The sequence below is a fragment of the Cricetulus griseus genome, chromosome 3, assembly GCF_003668045.3.
Source record: "Cricetulus griseus strain 17A/GY chromosome 3, alternate assembly CriGri-PICRH-1.0, whole genome shotgun sequence".
In the NCBI taxonomy this organism is placed as follows: domain Eukaryota; kingdom Metazoa; phylum Chordata; class Mammalia; order Rodentia; family Cricetidae; genus Cricetulus; species Cricetulus griseus.
In genome coordinates, this window is record NC_048596.1 from 211501200 (window position 1) to 211522893 (window position 21694).

At 41.2% G+C, this 21694-nt stretch overlaps 1 protein-coding gene across 1 annotated transcript in view; it reads right to left on the reverse strand.

Moving 5' to 3' along the window:
- Positions 1-21694, reverse strand: part of Gad2 (glutamate decarboxylase 2) — a 66071-nt gene that overhangs the window by 23139 nt on the left and 21238 nt on the right. Inside the window, exon 8 of the mRNA XM_027405346.2 lies at positions 17450-17529. Coding sequence (XP_027261147.1) covers positions 17450-17529 — 80 coding nt within the window. The remainder of the gene's footprint in view (positions 1-17449; positions 17530-21694) is intronic.

The window sequence follows — 21694 nt, forward strand, 5'->3', positions numbered from 1 at the left end:
GGGTGCTGCTAGAAATGTCTTGGAATCACTACATGGTGATTTTGAATTAACTTTTGCTCCTTGCACAGCCAGAAACATTTTACTATTGTCAGATTTTTCACGACCACCCCCGACAGTGAAGTGATCCCCAGATGAGGTTGTGACCCATCATTGATGGAGCTGTGTCCTGGATCACAGACTGTCCCACCCTGCATTCAATGAACTGTTCAAACTTCAGAGTCAGAAAGTTTTAAGCATGTTAAAACCACCATAGTGTTTTGCAGGTAAGCATGGGACTTCAAAGAAAACCCTTAGAAACTGGTTACACATCTCTTAAATTTCTCTAGTTTGTCTAAATTGGGAAAGTATGGGGTGGGTTGGTAATCACCATTTGCTCATCAAATTACATCAGGATATTTTGTTCCATATAAACCATTCAGCTGTCACTGAGTAGTCAAGAGTTGGGGTGCATTAGAACTGGGAACGACCTCAAGGACTGGCTGTAGTCTCATTTCATTTATCATATGAGGAGTAGGCTGAGGGGGGAAATGACCACCTGACACAAACGGGCATGGATTATAACTAAAATAAACATAAAACTTACAGAACAAATTTAAAGGGACCACACACTTAGTGATGCTATTTGTTAAGGTTAGATTATTTTTTAATTGTTTGAGACTGTTGTACACATATCTAATTTGTTTTGATCAAAGTCACCTTCCATTATCACCCCTCCAGTTCCTCCCTCTTCACCGTCACCTATTTTCCCTCCCAGCTTCATGTGCTCTCCTATTTTTTCTAACCCACCAAGTCCACTTTGTGCTGCCTCTATGCGAATGGGTGTGGGACCATCTATTGGACATGGATGGGTAGTCTTTCAGTGGCCACATCTCTGAGGAAAAACTGAGGAAAGTTATCCTCTCTGATGATAACATACTGCTTTCAGGAACCAGTTATCACCCAAACCTGCCTGGGAAAGAGCAGTGAATGCAGAATTCAGAATTCACTTCCTATTTTATTTCCATAGTGTAATCTGGGAATACTGATGTCACTCCAGACAGACATCGTGGGGCTGTGGACACAAAACCTTACATCACTTTTTATTAATTTCACTTTGTTTGGAGAACTTCATACATGGGCACTGTATCTACATTACTTCCACCTTCCCTCTCTCCTCTGACTCCACCCCCCCCCCGTCGTCTCTCATACTCCCAAATTCAAGATCTTTTCTTTACACGCATGCACACATGTAAATACAACCTGCTGAGCCCATTTAGTGTTGCTCTTAAGTACATATACTCCCCTCATCAAAGAAGTTCCTTTTTGCAAGAGATAGAACTATTAATAAGATCTCTAACTGGTGGAAATGTAGAGAGTAAGTGACAGTGGGATGCCCAACTCCATTTGATACACCTGCAATGCAACCCCCACACTCAAGGCTCCAGGAAAATCTCAGAAGAGGAGGCAGAAAGATTGTAAGGGCAGAAGCCCAGGATGCCTGCTGCTAGATAGTGTCTTCTAGACCTGTCAGGGGAAGTGCACCCATGAAATCTCAACAATATGGTTGCCTGAACAAGACTGGGAAAGGTGTAACCTTTCCCTTTTGAGATCCCAGAATTCACTGAGTTACTTTGGGATACCAATGCCTAATATTTAGCATGCCTAAGAATCACTAAAGTACTACTTTAAAATGTGAATTCCTTGGCTTCACAGAGTTGAAGAATGAAGATTTTGAACAAGTATCTATAAGCACTTACAATGTGCAGATATTATTTATGATCTGGTGTGCCAAGGTGATGGAACAGCTTATGCTCCAGGTCTTCTCCTATGTTAACGTGGGAGAGAAATGATATGTAGACAAATACATAGAAAGCTGCATTTCTAACGTGCGCCCAGGTGATTATGATGCTGGTAGACTCAGGTTCACATGCAGAGAAACCATGCTTTAGAAATGTACATTCAGCCTGGGTAGCATTTTAATAAAATAGCAAGCTGGCTAAAGACTTCTCATATGAGCCATAGTTCAGAGTCCTTATGGCTATCAGGCAGCAAACAGAAGGGGCTCCAGATGTAGCACAGACACTCTCTGCCTGCCCATATGTGGTGGAGCTACCAGCAGGCTTTTCTGAGGATTTGTAGCTGTCTGTCATAGCTTTTCTAGAAGTCCTCTGCATGGCAGCTTTGCATCCTTTATGCCTGACCTACCAGGATCTCTATAGCATAAATGTATGCTTTTCACATTTACACAGTCCATAACCTCACAGTAACCACCAGTACCAATATGACGTGGCTCTGAGTGTCAGTGCAGCAGAAGACACCGACCCCTGGGTGAGAGCTGTTGAACCAAGCTGAGGGTTTGGTATGACGATTTTATTTTGAAATTATTTTGGTAAGTGATAGTTTTAGAAAGTCATACAAAGTTGCCTGCATAAAGCCCCAGCAAAATGCTAGTCAGTTGGAAAAGTCTTTGTGCTAAGACTTTCAGTCCACACTGTGGATTGTGGGCTGTGGTTTATTCCTGAACATCCATGAACCCAAAGACAAGAGCTACCTTCCTACACAGAGTTCATTAATAGAGAGGGTGTATTTCTATGTATTTCTATGCAGACTTCCAGATGGTCATATAGAAGGTGTTGAGTTATTGACTGATCTTGCTTATTGTCCTTCAGAAATGGAAAAGCTTCTACCAGTTTTTCCTAAATTATTAAGAAAAGGGCATGACTTTATTCAGAGTGTTCATGTGCAAAGAGAGGACTCATGAAAACAATTACCAATGTTGCAGTGCCTCAGGCTGTGATAATGAATGGTCCAGCCTACAAGTATTCACTACATCATGCTTTTTCACATGGTCCCTGATCTCCCTGGCAACAATGCAAGAGAGTTATCACTGCTTACTTTGTGGATAAGGAAGAGATAGCTGAAGATGGAGTAATTGGATGCTCTCCCAGATTTAAGGTAATTAGATGTATTAGAAGTTAAGTTTTTCCTTTTGTTCATTTATGAAATAGTGGTTCTTGCCTTGTTAATTTTCTAGGAGGACCAAATGGAGTAGGAGGCATAAACATTATAAAATACAAAACATGAAACTCTGCCTAGCATAGAACACCATGTACCTAACCAAGCTTGGATATTCTAAATAACACATGAGGTAAGGAGAAAATAACAATGGCTTTTGTAGGACATTAAAATTAATGACGTAATGGGGCATAGTGTTGAACTCCTTTGAATCCAACACTCAGAAGGCAGAGGCTTCAAACTCACAAAGAGTTTGAAGCCAACCTGGTCTTCATAATGAATTCCAGGACCATCTGAGTTATACAGTGAGACCCTGCCTCAACACCCCCTCAAATTAATCATGTGAGGTCCACTCCATGAGATGGTATCCATACCTGACACTGCTAAGTGGCCAAGAACCTAAAAATAGATAGGTTGTGGCCCTAGGGGAAAACCTACTACTATTATTCTGCTAAAGGAGCATAGCAATAAAATTACTCCTAATGACACTCTACTATACCCACAGAGAAGCTTTGGAACACTCAGTCCCAATGGGATGTCTTTATCATACCTTTCCCCTCTGGGGTCAGGGATGTGTTTGGAAGAGGGAGCAGAAAGATTTGTTAGGAGCCAGAGGTAATGGATCACTCCAAGTAGACAGTGTCTTGTAGACACAACCAGACTGATGCTCATACAAAGTGACAGATACTGTGACAACATGCACAAGAGCCACATAGATTCAAGCTAGAAAAAAGTCCCAGCACTGAGAAAGGGAAATGGGAACAGGGCCCCACCACAACCACGAAGCTATTTGCAATTGAAATCTGCTAGGAAAGGGAAAATCAGTTTTCTCTGATGGAGTGTCACTGGATACATCAACCACACTCGTGCCCAAGAATGGCTGCCCAGCACAAAATTAACTCTGTGGTGGTTTTGTGGGCTTTTTGTTTCATTTTGTGTTGGCATTGGCATTATTTTTTTTGTCTTATTGGATTTTTTGCTGTTGTTTATTTGTTTGCTTGCTTTAAGTTTTGTTTGTTTTGGAAAGAAAGAGGATGAAGCTTGATGGGTAGAAGGGTAAGGAGGGCCTGGGAGGAGTTGGAGAAGGGGAGAGAGTACGATCAAATTATATTTCACAAAAAAGATTTTACAAAAAAGAAAATAAATAAAACGGGAAAACAACAAAAAAGATTTTAGAAGAAAAAATAATGATGTGAGACTATTAGGTATAAAAATAAGAAGCACACCAAATCTTCCTTACAAGAAAGTATGTAGCCCTAAATGTTTTGAAATTGAACAGAAAACATCTAAATAGCTGAAGAAGTTAAGGAAACAGCATAAGATGATGCCAACGGAGAGAAGAGACACCTTTAGTTAGTGAGAAGCAAACAACGAAGTGGACCAAACTAGTAAGTCAGAGGAGGCTGGGTCACTTCAGTGTAAAATGAAAAACTGTTCACATGTGTGAGATGACCAAGAGAAACAGAGGCATTTCAGAGGAGAAAGGAGAGTGTGGACAAAGACTCTGAATATATAAAATTAACTCTGTGTGAATCTAGATTAATATTAAAATTCTTGGGGAAATACATGATTCTTCCCTAGGCAAAAACAAGTTTTAAGAATTGGCTGGAGGATATATAGAAATTTCGAGGCTAGAGTGGGTGAGAAGAGGACTTCCTATGCCAGCATGAGGACCTGAGTTCAGATTCCTAGTACCCTGTAAAAGCCAGGAAGTTGACTTTATTTGCCTGATAACTCCAGTGTTGGGGGGGGATAGGGAGAAGGATGGAGACAGAGGATTAATGGCCTTCCAGCCTAGCCAAGAAACAAACAAGAAGAAAAATGGTGAAGCTCCAGATTCAGTGAGAGACCCTATTTCAAGGGAATAAGTAGATATCAATAGAGGAAACCCAACATCTTTTTCTGCTTCTGTGTGTCTTCATGAACACACACAGAGAGAGAGAGGGGGGGGAGGGGGGAGAGGGGGAAAGAAAAAAACAAATGTATAGGAAATTTGAAGAGAATGACTTAATTACAAAAATAAAAAAAACAAGAGTGAAAACAAAACAAACACAATCAAACTGACAAAACCAAAGACAGAAACAAGTGGGAAGAAAGTCTGTCTAAGCAGCAGCCCCAATACAGGGCGTTGGTTTGGTTGTGAATCTTAACAAGTCTACCATGGGTAATAATGGGTTAAAATTCATACAGAAAAGAATGGAATTTGTTTTCTGAAATTTGCTGGCTCTGTTAAATATGGAGACATTTTATAAATAATGCTGCAAATTCTCCAAGAAATCAGGACCTCTTTGAAAACAAATAAGGAAGTTAGAGACTCACCAGAACAAAGTGGGATTTGTTACAGGTGTGTAAAAGTGGGAACTATTAGGAAATATCAGTGTATGTCATCTCTGCAATATATCAAAATGCGGAAGTCACAGTGGTACCCCAACTGAAGTATGAAAGGCATTTTTTATGTTAACTCCAGATACTCCTGTCTCAGTTTCCCAAGTACTGGTTTTACAAGCATGTACCAGCACACCTAGCTATGAAATGCATCTTAACATTCAACAACATCTATTCTAGAGGAGGAAGAATGGAAGATGGGGGAGGATGAGGAGGAAGAGAAGAGATGAAGCATAGGAAGTGCGAAGAGAGAAAGCAAATTCCTGGTAATTTAAGAAAACTAGGGTACTTATTTGACACAATTGAAATCATCTATTTCAAAATAAGTGTCAGTATTATACCAAAATGTAGTACTCTAGATACTGGTCCATTAAAGTTAAGAATAAGAATAATAACGCTCTTTAATTTTTTTCTATGAGCATTCATCGTTAGATGTTAGAAAGTCCAAACATTCAAAAAAACCCTGTACAATAATGGAACTTCTGGAGGCATCACCATCCCTGATTTCAAGCTGTATTATAGAGCTATAGTCTTGAAAACAGCTTAGTATTGGCACAAAAATAGACAGAACAATGGAATCGAATTGAAAACCCTGATATTAACCCACATACCTATGAACACCAGATTTTTGACAATCTAAATTTATATGATGGAATAAAGAGAACATCTTCAACAAATGGTGCTGGCATAACTGGATGCTGGCATGTAGAAGATTGCAGATAGATCCAAGTCTATCGCCATGCACAAAACTTAAGTCCAAATGGATCAAAGACCTCAACATAAATCCAGCCACACTGAACCTCTTAGAAGAGAAAGTGGGAAGTACCCTTGAACAAATTTGTACAGGAGACCACTTCCTGAACATAACACTAGTAGCACAGACACTGAGATTGACAATTAATAAACGGGACCTCCTGAAACTGAGAAGCTTCTGGAAGGCAAAGGACACAGTCAACAAGACAAAATGGCAGCCCACAGAATGGAAAAGATATTCACCAATCCCACATCTGATTTCCAAAATATACAAAGAATTCAAGAAGTTAGTTTCCAAAATACTAAATAATCCAATTAAAAAGTGGGATACAGGACTAAATAGAGAATTCTCAATAGAAGAATATAAAATGGCTGAAAGACACATAAGAAAGTACTCAACATTCTTAGCCATCAGGGAAATGCAAATCAAAACAACTCTGAGACACCATCTTACTCCTGTCAGAATGGCTAAACTCAAAAACACCAATGACAGTCTATGCTGGGGAGGATGTGGACAAAGGGGAACACTCCTCCACTGCTGGTGGGAGTGCCAACTTGTACAGCCACTTTGGAAACCAGTATGGCAATTCCTCAGGAAAATGGGAATCAATCTACCACAAGATCCAGCAATTCCACTCTTAGACATATACCCAAAAGAAGCACATTCATACAAGGACATCTGTTCAACCATGTTCATAGCAGCATTATTTGTAATAGCTAGAACCTGGAAGCAACCTAGATGCCCCTCAACTGTAGAATGGATATAGAAAATGTGGTGCATTTGCACAATGGAGTACTACTCAGTGGAAAAAAACAATGGAAACTTTAAATTCTCAGGCAAATAGATGGAACTAGAAGAAACCATCCTGAGTGAGGTAACTCAGTCACAAAAGACAAACACGGTATGTACTCACTCATGTATGGATTTTAGACATAGAACAAAGGATTACCAGCCTACATTCCATATCGCCAGAGAAGCTAGGAAACAAGGAGGACCCTAAGAGAGACATACATGATCTCCCGGATAAGGGGAAAGGGACAAGATCTCCTGAGAAAATTGGGAGCATGGGAAGAGGAGAGAGGGAACTAGGAGAATGAGAAGGGGAGAAGAGGAGGGATGCGGAGGACATGAGGGAGCAGGAAGGTTGAGTTGGGGGAAGAATAGAGGAGAGCAAGATAAGAGATACAATAATAGAGAGAGTCTCAAAGAGAAATCAGGCCCTAGGGAAATGTCCAGAGATCTACAAGGATGACACCAACTAACAATCTAAGCAACAGTGGAGAGGATACCTTAAATGCCCTCCCCTGATAATGAGATTGATAACTAACTTACATGCCATCCTAGACACTTCATCTAGCAGCTGATGGAAATGTAAGCAGACACCCACAGCTAAACACTGAACTGAACTGGAATCCAGTTGCAGAGAAGGGTGAGTGATGTGCAAAGGGGTCAAGACCAGGCTGGTGAAACCCACAGAAACAGCTGATCTGAACAAGGGGGAGCTAATGGTTCCCAGACTGATAGCTGTGAAACCAGCATGAGACTGATTCGGACCCCATGAACATGGGTGTCAGTGAGGAGGCCTTGCAAATCTATGGGGCCTCTTGTGGTAAATCAGTACTTATCCCCAAAGCCCATTTTACATAGAGGGATACTCCCTCAGCCTAGACACATGGGGGAGGGCCTAGGCCCTATCCCAAAGGTTATGACAGACCCTGAAGATCCCCCATGGAAGGCCTCACCCTCCCTGAGTTGCAGAAAGGGTATGGGATAGATAGGGGCTACTGGGGGCACGGGAGGAGGGGAGGGAGAAAGAACTGGGATTGACATGTAAAACAATCTTGTTTCTAATTTAAATAAAACAATGGAGGGAAAAAATAAAAAAAAATGACACCTTAATGGCAAAAGAAGGTCCAAGCATTAACAAGTAGAGTGATTGAATAAGCAACCAAAAATTTACCCCCTCCCATAACCTACTGGCATTACAAGTGCATTTCATTAAACACTTAAATAGGGATCACTAACAGTCTCTACAAACTTCTGTATAAAGGACAAGGGATGAATATTATTCCAAATGCTTTCTGCAAGGCCAGAATTAACTTGACATGGAAATAAGGAAAAGATACTGCCTGAAAGAAACATGCAGGATTATAATGGATGCACTGATCTTCAAGGGAACACCAGGAAGTCAACAGGACAGTATTTCAAAAGGATCCAACACCACAGCCAGACACAATTTATCCTTGAGGTACAGAGTGGCTCAACACATGCAAATCAGAAAGCACAGTATGACATATCTACAGAATGAAAGACAAAACATGACCATCTCCATAGTTGCAGACACAGCATTTGATAAGAATCACCATCCCTACACTGTGGTGAAATATTATTTTAAGGTGTGTGACTTCTGTTTACGCCATATTTGCTTAACTCTGTGAAGCTGTGATTCCTTGCCTGTCCAAAACACCTGATGGTCCTAATAAAGAGTTGAAAATGGCCAATAGCAAGGCAGGAGCAACCATAGGTGGGGCTGGCAGGCAGAGAGTATAAATAGAAGAAGAAACAAGGAGCAAAGAGAGAACAAGGGGAGCAGTCAGGGACCAGCCACCCAGCCACCCAGCCACCCAGCACCCAGCCACCCCAGCCACCCAGCCACCCAGCCACCCAGCCACTCAGCCACTCAGCCACCCAGCCACCCGGTCACCCAGTCACCCAGTCACCCAGTCACCCAGCCAGCTACAGAGTAAGAATGAAAGTAAGATATACAGAAATAAGAAAAGGAAAAAAGCCCAAAGACAAAAGGGGTAATTTAAGTTAAGGAAAGCTAGCTAGAAATAAGCCAAGCCAAGTCCAGGTATTCATAATTAAGAATAAGCCTCCATGTGTAATTTATTTGGGAGCTGGGTGGCAGGCCCTCAAAAAGCCAAAAGAGTAAATAAAGCTTCACACAACACTACATGATAAAAACTCCCAATGAGTCAGGTATGGAAAAAGTATAAGGAAACACAGTTGAGGCCACATATGAAAATCCCACAGTTAGCCCATCATACTGAGTGCCAAAAAAAACCCTAAGCTTAAGATCAGAAACAAGACAAGGATGACATGTCTTGTCACTCCTAGTAGACATAGCACTGTAAGTCCTAACAGGGACAGTAGGCAAGAAAAGGAAGTAAGATACAACCAAGCCCAACAAAAAATTGTTAAGTTTTCTGCTTTCAAATGACAAGATCATATGTAAAACTCTAAAGACTCCTCTACAAAGTTGTTTAGAATAATTCAATTCAGTGATGCTGCAGGACACAAAATCCACACAGAAAAAAATTAGTGGCATCCTTTATGCCAGCAATGATCTATCCAAAGGAGAAAATAAGAAAACAACTAATTTTAATTGGAAAAAATTAGTTTAACCAAGGAGCTAACAGATCTATACACCCCAAACTGAAAATGAATCAACAAACATGGCACACATGAATTCAATGGGATGTTATTTACTCCTGAAAAGGAAGGAATTCCAAGGTATAAACATGGGGACAAAGCTTGAAGATATCATGCCAAGACTTCTCACAAAAAGTCACTGTGTGATAATGCTTTCATGAGTGGGACCCAAGAGTGTCCAAATGCGTGAGAATGTGTGGTGAAAGGTGATTGGTGGGCCTGGGGAAGAGGGTGACGAGCAAGTATTGTCTGATGGGGGCATGGTTTCCATTTTCATTATGATGGTTGAAAATGAGAGTGTGTGATGCCGCTAAGGTGTACCACAATGCGGTTAAGATGGTGCTATGCATTTGATGATAACAATGATTGGAGAGAAAGTAGTTATCTTAAGTGCTGAAAGTTGGTAGTTCTTCTGAGCCTGAGTCCTGACTCTTCACTTACTAGCCATGTGACCTTGGACATAGCATCTGTGGATATGTTACAAGCTAAATGAGAAAGGAGACCTCGCCATACTGTTTGAAGTCGTTGCTTGCGTGACAACAAAAAATAATATATTGTGTCAGTAGGGATACATATGAGGCAATATACCCCTTGGTGTTTCTAATTAGGTGAATTAATTAGATCATTATGTACAGCAGGTAGACTGTGCCTACATGCAATAAGCAATGAGTCTTGGCTGTTACTCTTTTGTAACTTCCTCATATAGGCTATCACAAGTGTTCCTGAGTTTTCTGCATAGAAATTCAGAGGAAATTGGACGCTTGGGCTTCATAGCTCTGCTCTCTAATAACTGGTTCAGTGTCTCTCCAATAGTCTGTCCTGTTACTGTGCCCTTAGCTGCTCCCCCGGGGCCTGAAGGAGGCCATTAGCATTTTCAGTTGTAGCACTGGCCACAATTCAGTTAATTTAACAAAAGAGTTTAATGACCCCAGATTATTTATATTTTCAGTTGTTTCAGTAAATTGTATGACAAAGTATGGCACTTTAATGAGCACAGGGAGCTATAATCTCAAAAGCTAGGGGAGTGTTTTTAAAACAGCAAAAATGTGTACAAAACACTAGTAGCTAATTTGTGTTCTAACATTAGTCAGAGGAGCTTAATAGAATTCTTGTCACTTGAGCTGGGTGCAGCCAGTGACCACTGTCCATGCAGGCATCATGTGTCTCTATCAGGTTTATCCCCTGTACAGTCACAGCAAATTACTAGCAATTGAGATAATGGAAAGGAAAGTCTGAAGGGAAAAGAAAAAAAGAGATGGAGAAATGGAAGAGAGGGGAGAGAGTGAGTGGGAGAGGGCAATGGCAAGAATTAGTTTCGGAAAGTACCCATGAGTCCATTCGGTGATAGAACGAGAGAAAGAATAAAGAGACACAAAGATACAGAAAGAGCCCCCCCACCCCCGCCCTGGGTAGAATGCAGGAATCGATAAACAAACAAGAAAGGATGAAGTTACAAAATACCATCTTGCAACCATCCAAACAATTCAGATAAGAATGAAAATGGATGCTGAACTAAGCAGAGGCTGAATGCTGCCGGACACACGGCATCCTCCCCACATGTACTCACTGCAAAGACAGTACAATCATTTTATAATATTTAGAGTTGATGTTATTAATAATGAGCCCAGCCTCCTGCTGAGATGCCCAGGAAAGACACGATTCCCTGGAAGTCCTGCCCCAGACACATCACTTGAATCATGAGAAAAAAAAAAATCAGACAATCCAAACAAATTATCTAGCCCTTCAGAAATAGTCAGGTATTCTCAAGGACATCTACAATCCCAGCACTTGGGAGCCTAAGGCAGGAAGGCCAGCCTGGGCATCATAGTGAGATAGAAATAAAAGAATTTAAAACAGAGAAGAAAACAAATCATCTCATAAAAAGCAAAGCACACTAGAAGAGGGGCTCTGGATGAAGGAGAGTGAAGAGCTGTTAAATCATCTGCTCTATTGCTGGGTGCTGGGTGCTGGTAGTGGGGCAGGCAGGGTGGTGGTTAGAGAGTCCAGCCTAACCAGTGAGTTCCTGGCCAATGAGAGACCTGTCTCAAAAACAAGTGAACAGCAATGGAGGGAAACAACACATGAGGTTGTCCTCCAGCTTACACATGCATGAGCATGTGCACGTGCACGTGCACGCGCATGCTCACACACACACACACACACACACACACACACACACACACACACACACCGCACACGCGCTTTAAAGGTCATTTTAAAATAAAAAATAGGTTATTGTTGACATTATGGAGTATTTCTGAACTCTCCTATTTCATAGTTGATTTTAATCATTATATATTGTTTTCAAATCAGATTATAAAAACTTGGAGAAAAGAGGTAGTCACAGACAGTTATTGTTTCTAAAGTGACTATTACTTTAATAATAAATGCTCAAAACATTTACATATTTATTACAATAATGCTCAAAAATTGCTGTGGGTTCAGCACTTCCCTCCTGATTTTGACCTATCAATATTAACTGGCACACAAAACCAAAGACTCCACTCTCCTCCTGGCATCTGCCTTTCTAGGTAAGGGCTAGCTTGTGCTATTCTTCTCTCCTTTTCCAATATTATGTGCTTTAATATTAATATAAATATTAATGTGCTTTTCTGTCCTTACAATATACAAACAGGTCACCAATTTGGGTTCCTCTAATTTAAAAAATCTGTGACTATTACTTCCAGATGAGAGTATACCAACTTCGAGAAAGAGAATAGACCCAATGGCACATGAGTAAAAATTTGGTAACACTATCACTGAGAATATTAAAAATTTCACTAGGAAGGAAATAAAACACTCTTAAATTTGGGTTTGTGAGTTAAAGAGTTTACTTTATACTTCACTCTTTTGAATGTAATTAATTTGTACAAGTAAAGATAATTTTCAGTTATGGTAATTTCCATTAAGATAGAAGGGATGAACTGAACGTTTATACTGCCCTATCTTTCTCTATTTTTATTTGAATATATGTGGTAATTTGAATGAAAATGGCCCCATAGGCTCATGGGGAATGGCACTATTTTAGGAGGTGTGGCCTTGTTGGAATAGGTGTGCCCTTATTGGAGGAAGCATGTTACAGGGGCAGACTTTGAGGTCTCAGAAGTCAAGCCAGGCCTAGTGTTGTTCTTCCTGCTGTCTTCAAATCCACATGTAGAACTCTCAGCTCCTTCTCCAGCACCATGTCTGCCTGCTTCCCACCATGACAGTAGTGGACTAAACCTCTGAAACTGTAAGTCAGTGAAATATTTCCCTTATAAGAACTTCTGTGGTCATGTGTCTCTTCGCAGGAACAGGAACCCTAACTAAGACAGTATATATAAACTTAGAATGTTTTTTTTTTCAAGTCAGGAGAACACAGTCTAATCAAATGAAAACTTAAATATGTGGCATATCTCCTTTATGGTTTCAACTAAGGACTGAGTTTCACTTTAAACACATCACCAAAGCTAGTCCCTATGAATGCCAAAGGAGGCTAACTGTGGGGATCTTCCTCCACGTGTGGCTGCGGGTCTGTCCATCCAAACATGCACTCTGATTTCCTTCACTAGAAAAGTCCTCCCCAATTGTGAACTTTTCACTGAAAAATAAGAGCAAGCCCACCACCCCAGCCATCACTAGACTAATGTGACCACCTAGAAAGAGTAGATCCAAGGAATGAGACAAAGAAACCAAGGCACAAGGAGGCACTTGCCCGATGCTTTCTCTCATATATAAATTCTATGTTTTAATTTTTATATTTGTGCAAGGATATGAGTATAGGTCACAAAAATTAAAAAAAAAATCATTAGAAAGGAAAAGGAGCTCTTAAGTGGGGAGGGACCAAAAGTAAATACATGTGACCTGAAGGCTGAGGTGACCACTAGAGCCAGAGAAGAGCAGGAGGAGGGCTGAGGGGAACTAAAGCAGAAAGACTAATAGAAAGTACATAGGAAAAATGCCATAACAAACCCATTAATTTCTATGCTAATTAGAGAGAGTGAGGAAGAAAGGGAGGCACAGGCTGTGAGAGTTTATAGGGAGCAGATCTAGGTTTCCATTTTGGGAAGCACATCAGGGCCTCGATTTGCCACCCCTCAGTGGTTTTCTAAACTGGAGCTCTGCCTGTCCAAGGCTGCTTCCTTGGCTCCTGTCCACAACACTTGGATTTCACTTAAATCATTAAATCTGCGATCTCATTCTTAAATGCAAGCTAAAAACTACTAATTATCAATGCAACATGAAAGACTTTGTACAGTTACTAACTTTTCCTTACCCTACTCTGGTCTGATCCTGCTGAGGCAGTGTGTTAGCCACAGCTTTGGTTAGCACTCTGGCTCAGTGTACTCCTTTTAAAAAAACATCCAACATGACTTAAGTTGTAGTGCATGGACAAAGGATACTCACTAAAGAACAGAAAAATGGCTTCTGGTAGTAATGTCAGGAATAGATGCACACTAGCGGATGAATATTTGTTCTAATCCCATTCCAGATACATTTTGTCTTTGTTGTTACATAAAGCAGGCATCCCTTCTTTCCTTTTTTTTTTCAGATAAAGAAACTAAAGCACAAAGAAGCGCTTGCCCGAGCTAGCACTTGAGCTGATGGGAAGTCAGAGTGAGCTCCATCGGCAGCCCTGTGGGTGACTATAGTACTTCGTGATATTACCTGTTACAATGCATATGTGTTTCAGTAACATGGGAAATATTTACATTATCATATCTAGGGAAAAAAGAAAACGTGATCACAAATAGACAAAGAGAAGGGGAAAAAAGAAGAAAGAAAGAACCAACCTAAATGTTTAGAAAAGAACCCTCCATGGTTTAGACAATAATCGCCCTCCAGAGTTTTTAAAGGTTTTCAGGTGGAAAATTTTCACTATTTTTTTTTTTTGTAACCAAGTACTGCTTTTGGTGGTAAAATTATAATGCATTTTGTTCTCTGCATTCTCCTCTTTGCTTTACCTCCCACTTTACAATCCTTCCACCCCTCCCCCAGGCTTTCTTTTTCTTAATGTTTCTTATCCTTTTTTTTCCTTCCTAGAAAAACAGGGAATCTGTTTCCTTCTTTTTCATGTTGTTCCCCCACCCTTTCCTTCCCCAAGGCTCCTGAACATAAGGAGAAGAGGCCCCAGGTCCCCACTGTCTGATGACTCCTCATCCTCAGTGCTTCCCAGGGGACAGACATGAGGGGACACCTAGCAGTGTAGCTTTTTTGGTCAAAACTGCACAGCATTGTTCAGTTGTTGTGAATTATTTGTGCACTATGTGAAGATATATTGCTGTAATTGGTTTAATAAAGACCTGATTGGCCAGTAGCTAGGCAGAAGGTATAGGTGCGACTTCTGGAAGAGTGAGGATGTAAGAGCATAATCAAGGCACAGGGGAGATGCCAATGAGCCAATGAGCCATGGAAGGAGTTGGACATCCAGAATGAAAGAAAGCTAAAAAGCCATGTGGTAAAATGTAGATTAATAGGAATGGGTTAAATGAAGTTATAAGAGCTAGTGAGGAACAAACCTAAGCTATAGGCTGAGCTTTCATAATTTATAAAAAAATCTCCAATACAGAAAGAGACTCATTACATTCAGTCTCTCAAATGGGTTCTAAAATAGTTGAAAAAAAAAAAAAACTTCAAAATTAAGGATGTCCGGCCAGTTAGTGATTCTGCATCTCGCCGAGTTCCTTCCCAGCATTCCCCTTTTCTTGCACTTTTCTCTGCTTCTTGCTGGCTAATGATACCCTTTGGGGCTTCTTGCTGGAAGGCCTGTCTGTGGTCCCTTTTCTTGCATCTTGTCCTCTTTCTGTCTTCTTCCAGGCTTACCCTTTCCTTCTGAGCATGACTATTTCTGATTAATCTGCCATCAGGCAGCTGGACCCTTGCTGCAGCCACCTCACTCAAGGCCACTTCCATGGTGACACCTGATTCCACTGGAGCATTATAATTAAAACAGCATTACTGATGTCTTAATTCGTGGAGACCATAGCTCCCCATGCTGTCACAGGTCACCTGTCATCCCACTGGGATTCCATGTTGGGAGATCTGTTAACTAGGCTGTTGACTAAGTAGGCCAGAGGCCCAGGGTCTGCCTGGGTGATCTTCTCTAAATTATTGGTTTCTTACTTAGATTAGCTGTATATGCATAAAAATATTAAATTTAACTCTCTATATTCTATTGTGTTATATTTAGAAATACATTTCCCTTCAGCAATTTATTCTAGCAATAAAATAAAGAAAATAAATACAAAGCTGATGCCTATTTTTTGCAAAGAACTTCAAATCTTAGTTCTTATGTATCTCATAAGAAGGAATATGAGACAGGTCTTCTATTGAAAACTGTTTGCCTTACTGTAAGCCTTCATCGCTTCCTTACTGTCTTATTGCTAGATCCCTTTTCCTGGACCTCCCTTGCTTCCTGGAGGGTGGTTTCTGTCACTTCATGTTTGGAGAGAAGCATTTTCAAGTTGCCTTGTTTGCAGATCTATCCAGGTTAGTGATAGGTTCAGTTCTCCCCGACTCAAAGGAAAAATGGCACATACATTTCTGTCCTCATCTGTCTGTATGTCCGTCTCTGTCTCCTTCTCTCCATTTCCATCTCCATCTTTGTCTCTCTTTCTCTTATCCTCACTTGTTTAAAACGAGGTCTTTACATGTAGCTCAATTGTCTTGAAGCTGAAACCCTCCTGCCTCAGTCTACCGAGTTAGTGAGTTACAGCCGAGCACTACTGTGTCCACCCCTCCCCCATTATAAAATAAGGTGTTTATTGCAAATAAATAAAATCAGGCAGTAAGTAAAGTGACAGTCGTTAATATCACCACTTAGAGGTCAATACATCTGTCAATCTGTCTTGGGGGTTTTTAGACCTTTCCACATTCACATGGCCAAACATATTTGCCACGATTCTCTTTCTTCTCTGACAGGCCCACCCCCTGAGCCTCATAATGTGTTCCATCCTACTCCTTTTGTGGATATACCTGAGGTATCCTGTCTTCTGTAATTGTCCCTGCCTTTTCCTTGCCCATCTAACACTCTCTCCCCTGGAAAACTCCAGATTCCTCCCAATTGCTTCACCAAGTTTCCCCTACCTCAGCATCACACATAGTATACCCTACACTGAAAATCCAACCATGCCAGAGTTGCCTTCTAATCTATGGCATCTTCCCACCTACATCCTCTGCTGTCAGAGAATGGAGATGACACCCTGAGGTTTTCTGTAGCCTGGTGACATGGTGGGCAGCCAGAGCTTAGCTGTTTGATAAACACCTTTGGAATGATAAATGGCTCATTGTCCTGCTTTCTTTTAATTTAGTGAACGTTCTTACTCAATCCTTTAAAGATTGTGTCTGATTTCTTATAAGTTCCAGGTTTATCAGTCAATGGTTCTTTACACAAATTATCTAAAGATGATTTTTTACTGCTCTGCCCACAGTGGAATCATAAGTATTTTCTAGAAAGCTGTGAATTGTGGGTACCAATTAAGACAGTTTCCCCAAGAAGAACTTTTGGTTGCTGCCCAAAGCTGTTGAGCTGATGGGGGCATCACTTACTTCAGCAAGTTTACATAATCCATGCTGCTCAGTGTTGCCTCAGCATCAGTCACTGCTTCAATCGCCTGTTGCTAATGTGCCCAGGTGATAAATGACCCTCTACACCAGCTACTGAGGACAGTTTTGATTGATTTAACAAAGGTTCCAATTCATCCAGGAGTTGTGAAAGGCTCCATGGTTTCAAGGAACATCTGGAGACTCCAAGCAAGTCTGTGCTCCAAAGAAACAATGTGTGGCCCTGTCTCAGACCGAAGCAGGATTGCTGCCCAAAAGTCATCTCCTCTTTCAGACAAAGAGTTATCTGTGGGGCATTTTTAAATGGTTAACTGACAGGGATGCAGATTTCTTGCTCACCTCTCATCACATTTAATCAGAATCACGCTGTCTGTTCCGATCCCTAGGGCTGCAGCTCCTTTCTTGAGAGAAAAGTGACTCTGTTAAAAAAAAAAAAGCAAATTATAATTAGTTCTTTATGAAGACGAGATCAAGTCCCTCTTTTGGCTTTCCTCCTTTGTTTTCCTTTTGCTCCTCCAATGCCCAGGTTTCTCAGGGGATAGCCACTCACTCACACTGGGTGTTTGTTTGTTTTAGTTATATATGTGATTTTAAAATTTAATTATTTCTATGTGTATGGGTGTTTTGCCTTCATGTTTGTCTGCGTACCATGTGGGTGCCTGGTGCCCACAGAGGCCAGAAGAGGGTATTGGATTCCCAGTGACTGGAGTTACAGGCATTTGTGAGCTGCAATGGGGGGTGAATCGAACCAAGGTCCTTCAGAAGAGCAGCCAGTGCTCTTAACTTCTCAGCTCTCTAGCCCTCCTATTTATTAAACGTTTTAAAATATACTTTTTATTAATTCTTTCATAATTTCATATATGCATACAGTGTATTTTGTTATTTGTTTCCACTCTTCCCCTTAGGTCTTCCCATGATACCTCACACCCCTTACACTCCTTCCAGCTTCATGTCTTCTTCTTTTTTTCGTTTTTTTTTAGTACAATTGACTGAGTCTAGTTTGTGCTACCCACATACTCCTGGGGTGGTGCCATTCACGGGAGCATGGTCGAACTAGCCTTAAAAAAAAACTCTCTTTTGGCTGGCTGGTGGTGGTGCACACCCTCTAATCCCAGCACTTGGGAGGCAGAGGCAGGTGGATCTCCATGAGTTGGAGGCCAGCCTGATCTACAGAGTAAATTCCAGGACAGCCAAGGCTGTGGAGAGATGTCTCCAAAAACAAAACAAAACAAAACAAAACAAAACAAAACTCTCTTCCTTCCACAGCAGCTGTCATTCTCAACAAATCTCACCTGGGGAAGGGGCTTTTGAGTCCCTCCACATGCTATTGTAGAATGGAGACTGTTTTTCTTTTCTCATGCAGGTCTTTTGTAGGCAACTCCAGCTGCTGTGAGTTCGTGAGTGCAGTGGTCCTGTCATCTCCAGAAGGCACTGTTTCCATCTGCTCTTCCCTGACCTCTGGCTTTTATAATCTTTCCACATCCTTTTCAATGATAGGCCCCAATCCTTGTGGGAGGAGTGTGATCTTGACCCACCATTTGTGGATAAGCACTCTTCAGATACTTAATCTCTGTACTTTGACTAGTTCTGAGTTTCTGTGTTAACCACTATTTCCTGAACAAATTTTCTCTGATGGGGTCTGAGAGCTACAATACTCTACGGGTATAGAGATAGAAATTTGGAGGGCAGTCTGATACTGAGTCAACTTAGCAAAGTAAGAAATAGTAGTAGGTGAGCTCCCCAGCCATGGGCTCTTGGTCAGATGCTAGGCATGTATTTCCTCCTGTAGACCATGCTCTAACTCTAACTGGAAACCAGACATTTACCTCCATAACATTCATGCCACTATTGTACCCATGCATATGTCTTGCTAGGTTGGTTGTTATTATAGTTTTAAGGGATCATAGCTGGGTAGCCACTCATGCTTTTTAAAATATTATAGTGAAACACATAATTGTGTAACATAAATACTATGTTAACCATCTTTGAGAAATAATCATTTCTGCATCCTTAACTGTTTTAACATTGTTGTACAACATTTACCAGCATCTATTCCCCAGAACTCTTTTATTGTGTAAAACCAAAACTCTTCAAGAAACAGTAACTCCCCATTTTCTCTTTCTTCACCCCTGACAACCACCATCCTGTTCTTAGTTTCTGTCAATTGGACTATTTTAGGCATAGGATTCACTATATTGTGTTTACGTAGTCATTCTACTGTGGACACTTGGGTTGCGTCTACCTTTTGGTTATTGTAAATAATTTTGCTAGAAACACAAATGTACAGATACTTCTTGAAGATACTGGTTTCAATTGTTTGAAGTACACAGCTAAAAGCAGAATTACTGAACCATATGGTTGATATAATTTTAACTTTTGAGAAACTGCCATACTACTGTCTACAACTACTGTGTGATTTTTTTTTACACACCTACCAACAGCACACAAAGGTTGCAGTTTCTCCACATCCTCACTAATGTTTATGATTTCGGTTTGATTTGGAGACAGGCTTTCCCTGTTGCCCAGGCTATCACTGACTCTCTGATTTCAAGTGATTCTTTTGCCTCAGCCCCTGAAACTGACTTGTGTTTTTCTGGCTCTTGATGTGACAGTAATACCTAACAGATGTGACAGTAACACCATGTGCTTTTGATATGTGCTCTCTAGGGAATGACCTTGACTCTCTTCATGTGCTTCTTTGGTGAAATGTCTGTTCAAGTCTTTCAGTTACTTTTGAATGGGATTGTTTTAGTTATTGTTGTTATAGTTGTTAAATTCACCTGGGTTTTTTGAGGAAAGATAAAAATATATCGAAAACTGTAACTGGGTGGGAGGTCCAAACACAAGTCTGAAACAAATGCCCCCCTATCTCATGTGAGAGAGGGAGAGAGAGAGAGAGAGAGAGAGAGAGAGAGAGAGAGAGAGAGAGAGAGAGAGAGAGAGAAAGAGAGGAAGGGAGAGAATGAGGGCACTGTGGAGGTCAGAGGACAACCATGGATATCAGTTCTCACTTTCCACTTTGAGACAGGGTCTCAAACATAAGCCAGGCTAACTCTGGCCCCCTAGCTTTGGATACTTCTCCCATGTTTGCATCTTCCATCTCCCAGAACAGATACACTAAGATCACAGACACCGTGCTACTGCTTCTGGTTTTTATGTGGATTCTGGGGCTCAGCCCCCTGGTTGTCATGATTGTATGTTTTACTCACGGAGCCATTCCCCAGCCCAGACCAACTTTTCACAAACACTTAGCAACTGCCTCCAGTAATAATACACTGTATGACTCTCAAACTCACATTTTGCTTTTCAAAGCCTTCCTCCCTTCCTCTCTTCCTCCCTCACTCCCCCTTTGATTTTTTTCTTAAATCATTATACAAAGTAATGATTTTCATTATGGTATTCTCATATATATTTTATTTTCCTTGATCCATCTCTTCTAAGTCCTCTCCCCTATCCTCTGTTCCCCTCTGGCTGGTTCCCTCCCCTCCTCCACTGGTCCCCTTCTGCTTTCACGTCACATATATTCTATATACTCCCACTCCCTGCACACACACATCTAAGTTTCTTTCTCCTCTGATGCTCATTGTCTAGGTTCAAGAAATTATACTAAAATTTTCACAAATTTAGTGACATCGTGTGCATTCAAGTAGGAAGAGAAATTGTCCTAAGTCCAGCACTCTTCCTGCTCTGGAGTTCCTAAGAGGTGTTGTGTGTCTGGGGCCAGGCAGGTGGGTGATACTGAAAGTCTGCTGCCCACTCTTGGTGCTCTTGCTTCCTGCTTGGAATCTGGGTCTTGATGGCTATAATCACCTTGGCATTTGGAGAGCTGGGCAAGGCTACCCTAAGCCCAGCTGTACAGCATCTGCCCGTCAGCCTCTTATGATTAACTACAGATCATTAAGCTGTCCAAAAGAAGACCAGCTCCCTCAATTTACATCTCCAAAGGGCTGCTGAGTGGAATTTTAAATCATGGTTCTAAAGAGGCATGCTCTTCTCCAGTGCCCAGTCTCTACTCATCTAAAATTCTAAGTATGCAGTGCATAAACTCAGAACATGTATATTTTTAGGGAAAATGTCTCGTAAAGCAGGAAATCACAGTTGTAACAGCAAAAATTACATCAACCAATAAAGGGGACACACGAAAGTGATGAGTTTTAAAAGCTCAGTGTAGCTGGAAGTAATGAGAAAGGGCCATTAGCTTCATTTTACAACCACCGAATGACAAAGTGGATATCTGTTACTAAGATACGTGGGAGCTAGGAGAAAGAGCTCAGTTGGGCCAGGGATTTTAAGGATGTGTGACATCTGCCCCCCTCCCTGCCCCCTTCGATCACAGACCAATGTTCTCCTTTGTGTTTGGCAGAGACTAGGGGAACCCAGAGCAGAAGTTCAGAGGACAGCAGTGCTCAGTCTCTTTTAGCTAGGGGGGCTCAGAGAGGCTAGCCGTCCTGGCTGAAAGGCACAAACACCTCAAATTCAGTGGTTGTTCTCTGAAGCTTAGATCTGCAGATTGGCAAATTGTGGCTAAGTAAGAGATCTGATGCACCCGCCCATGAGAAGTGCGTTCTTGTGTGGTCCTTAATG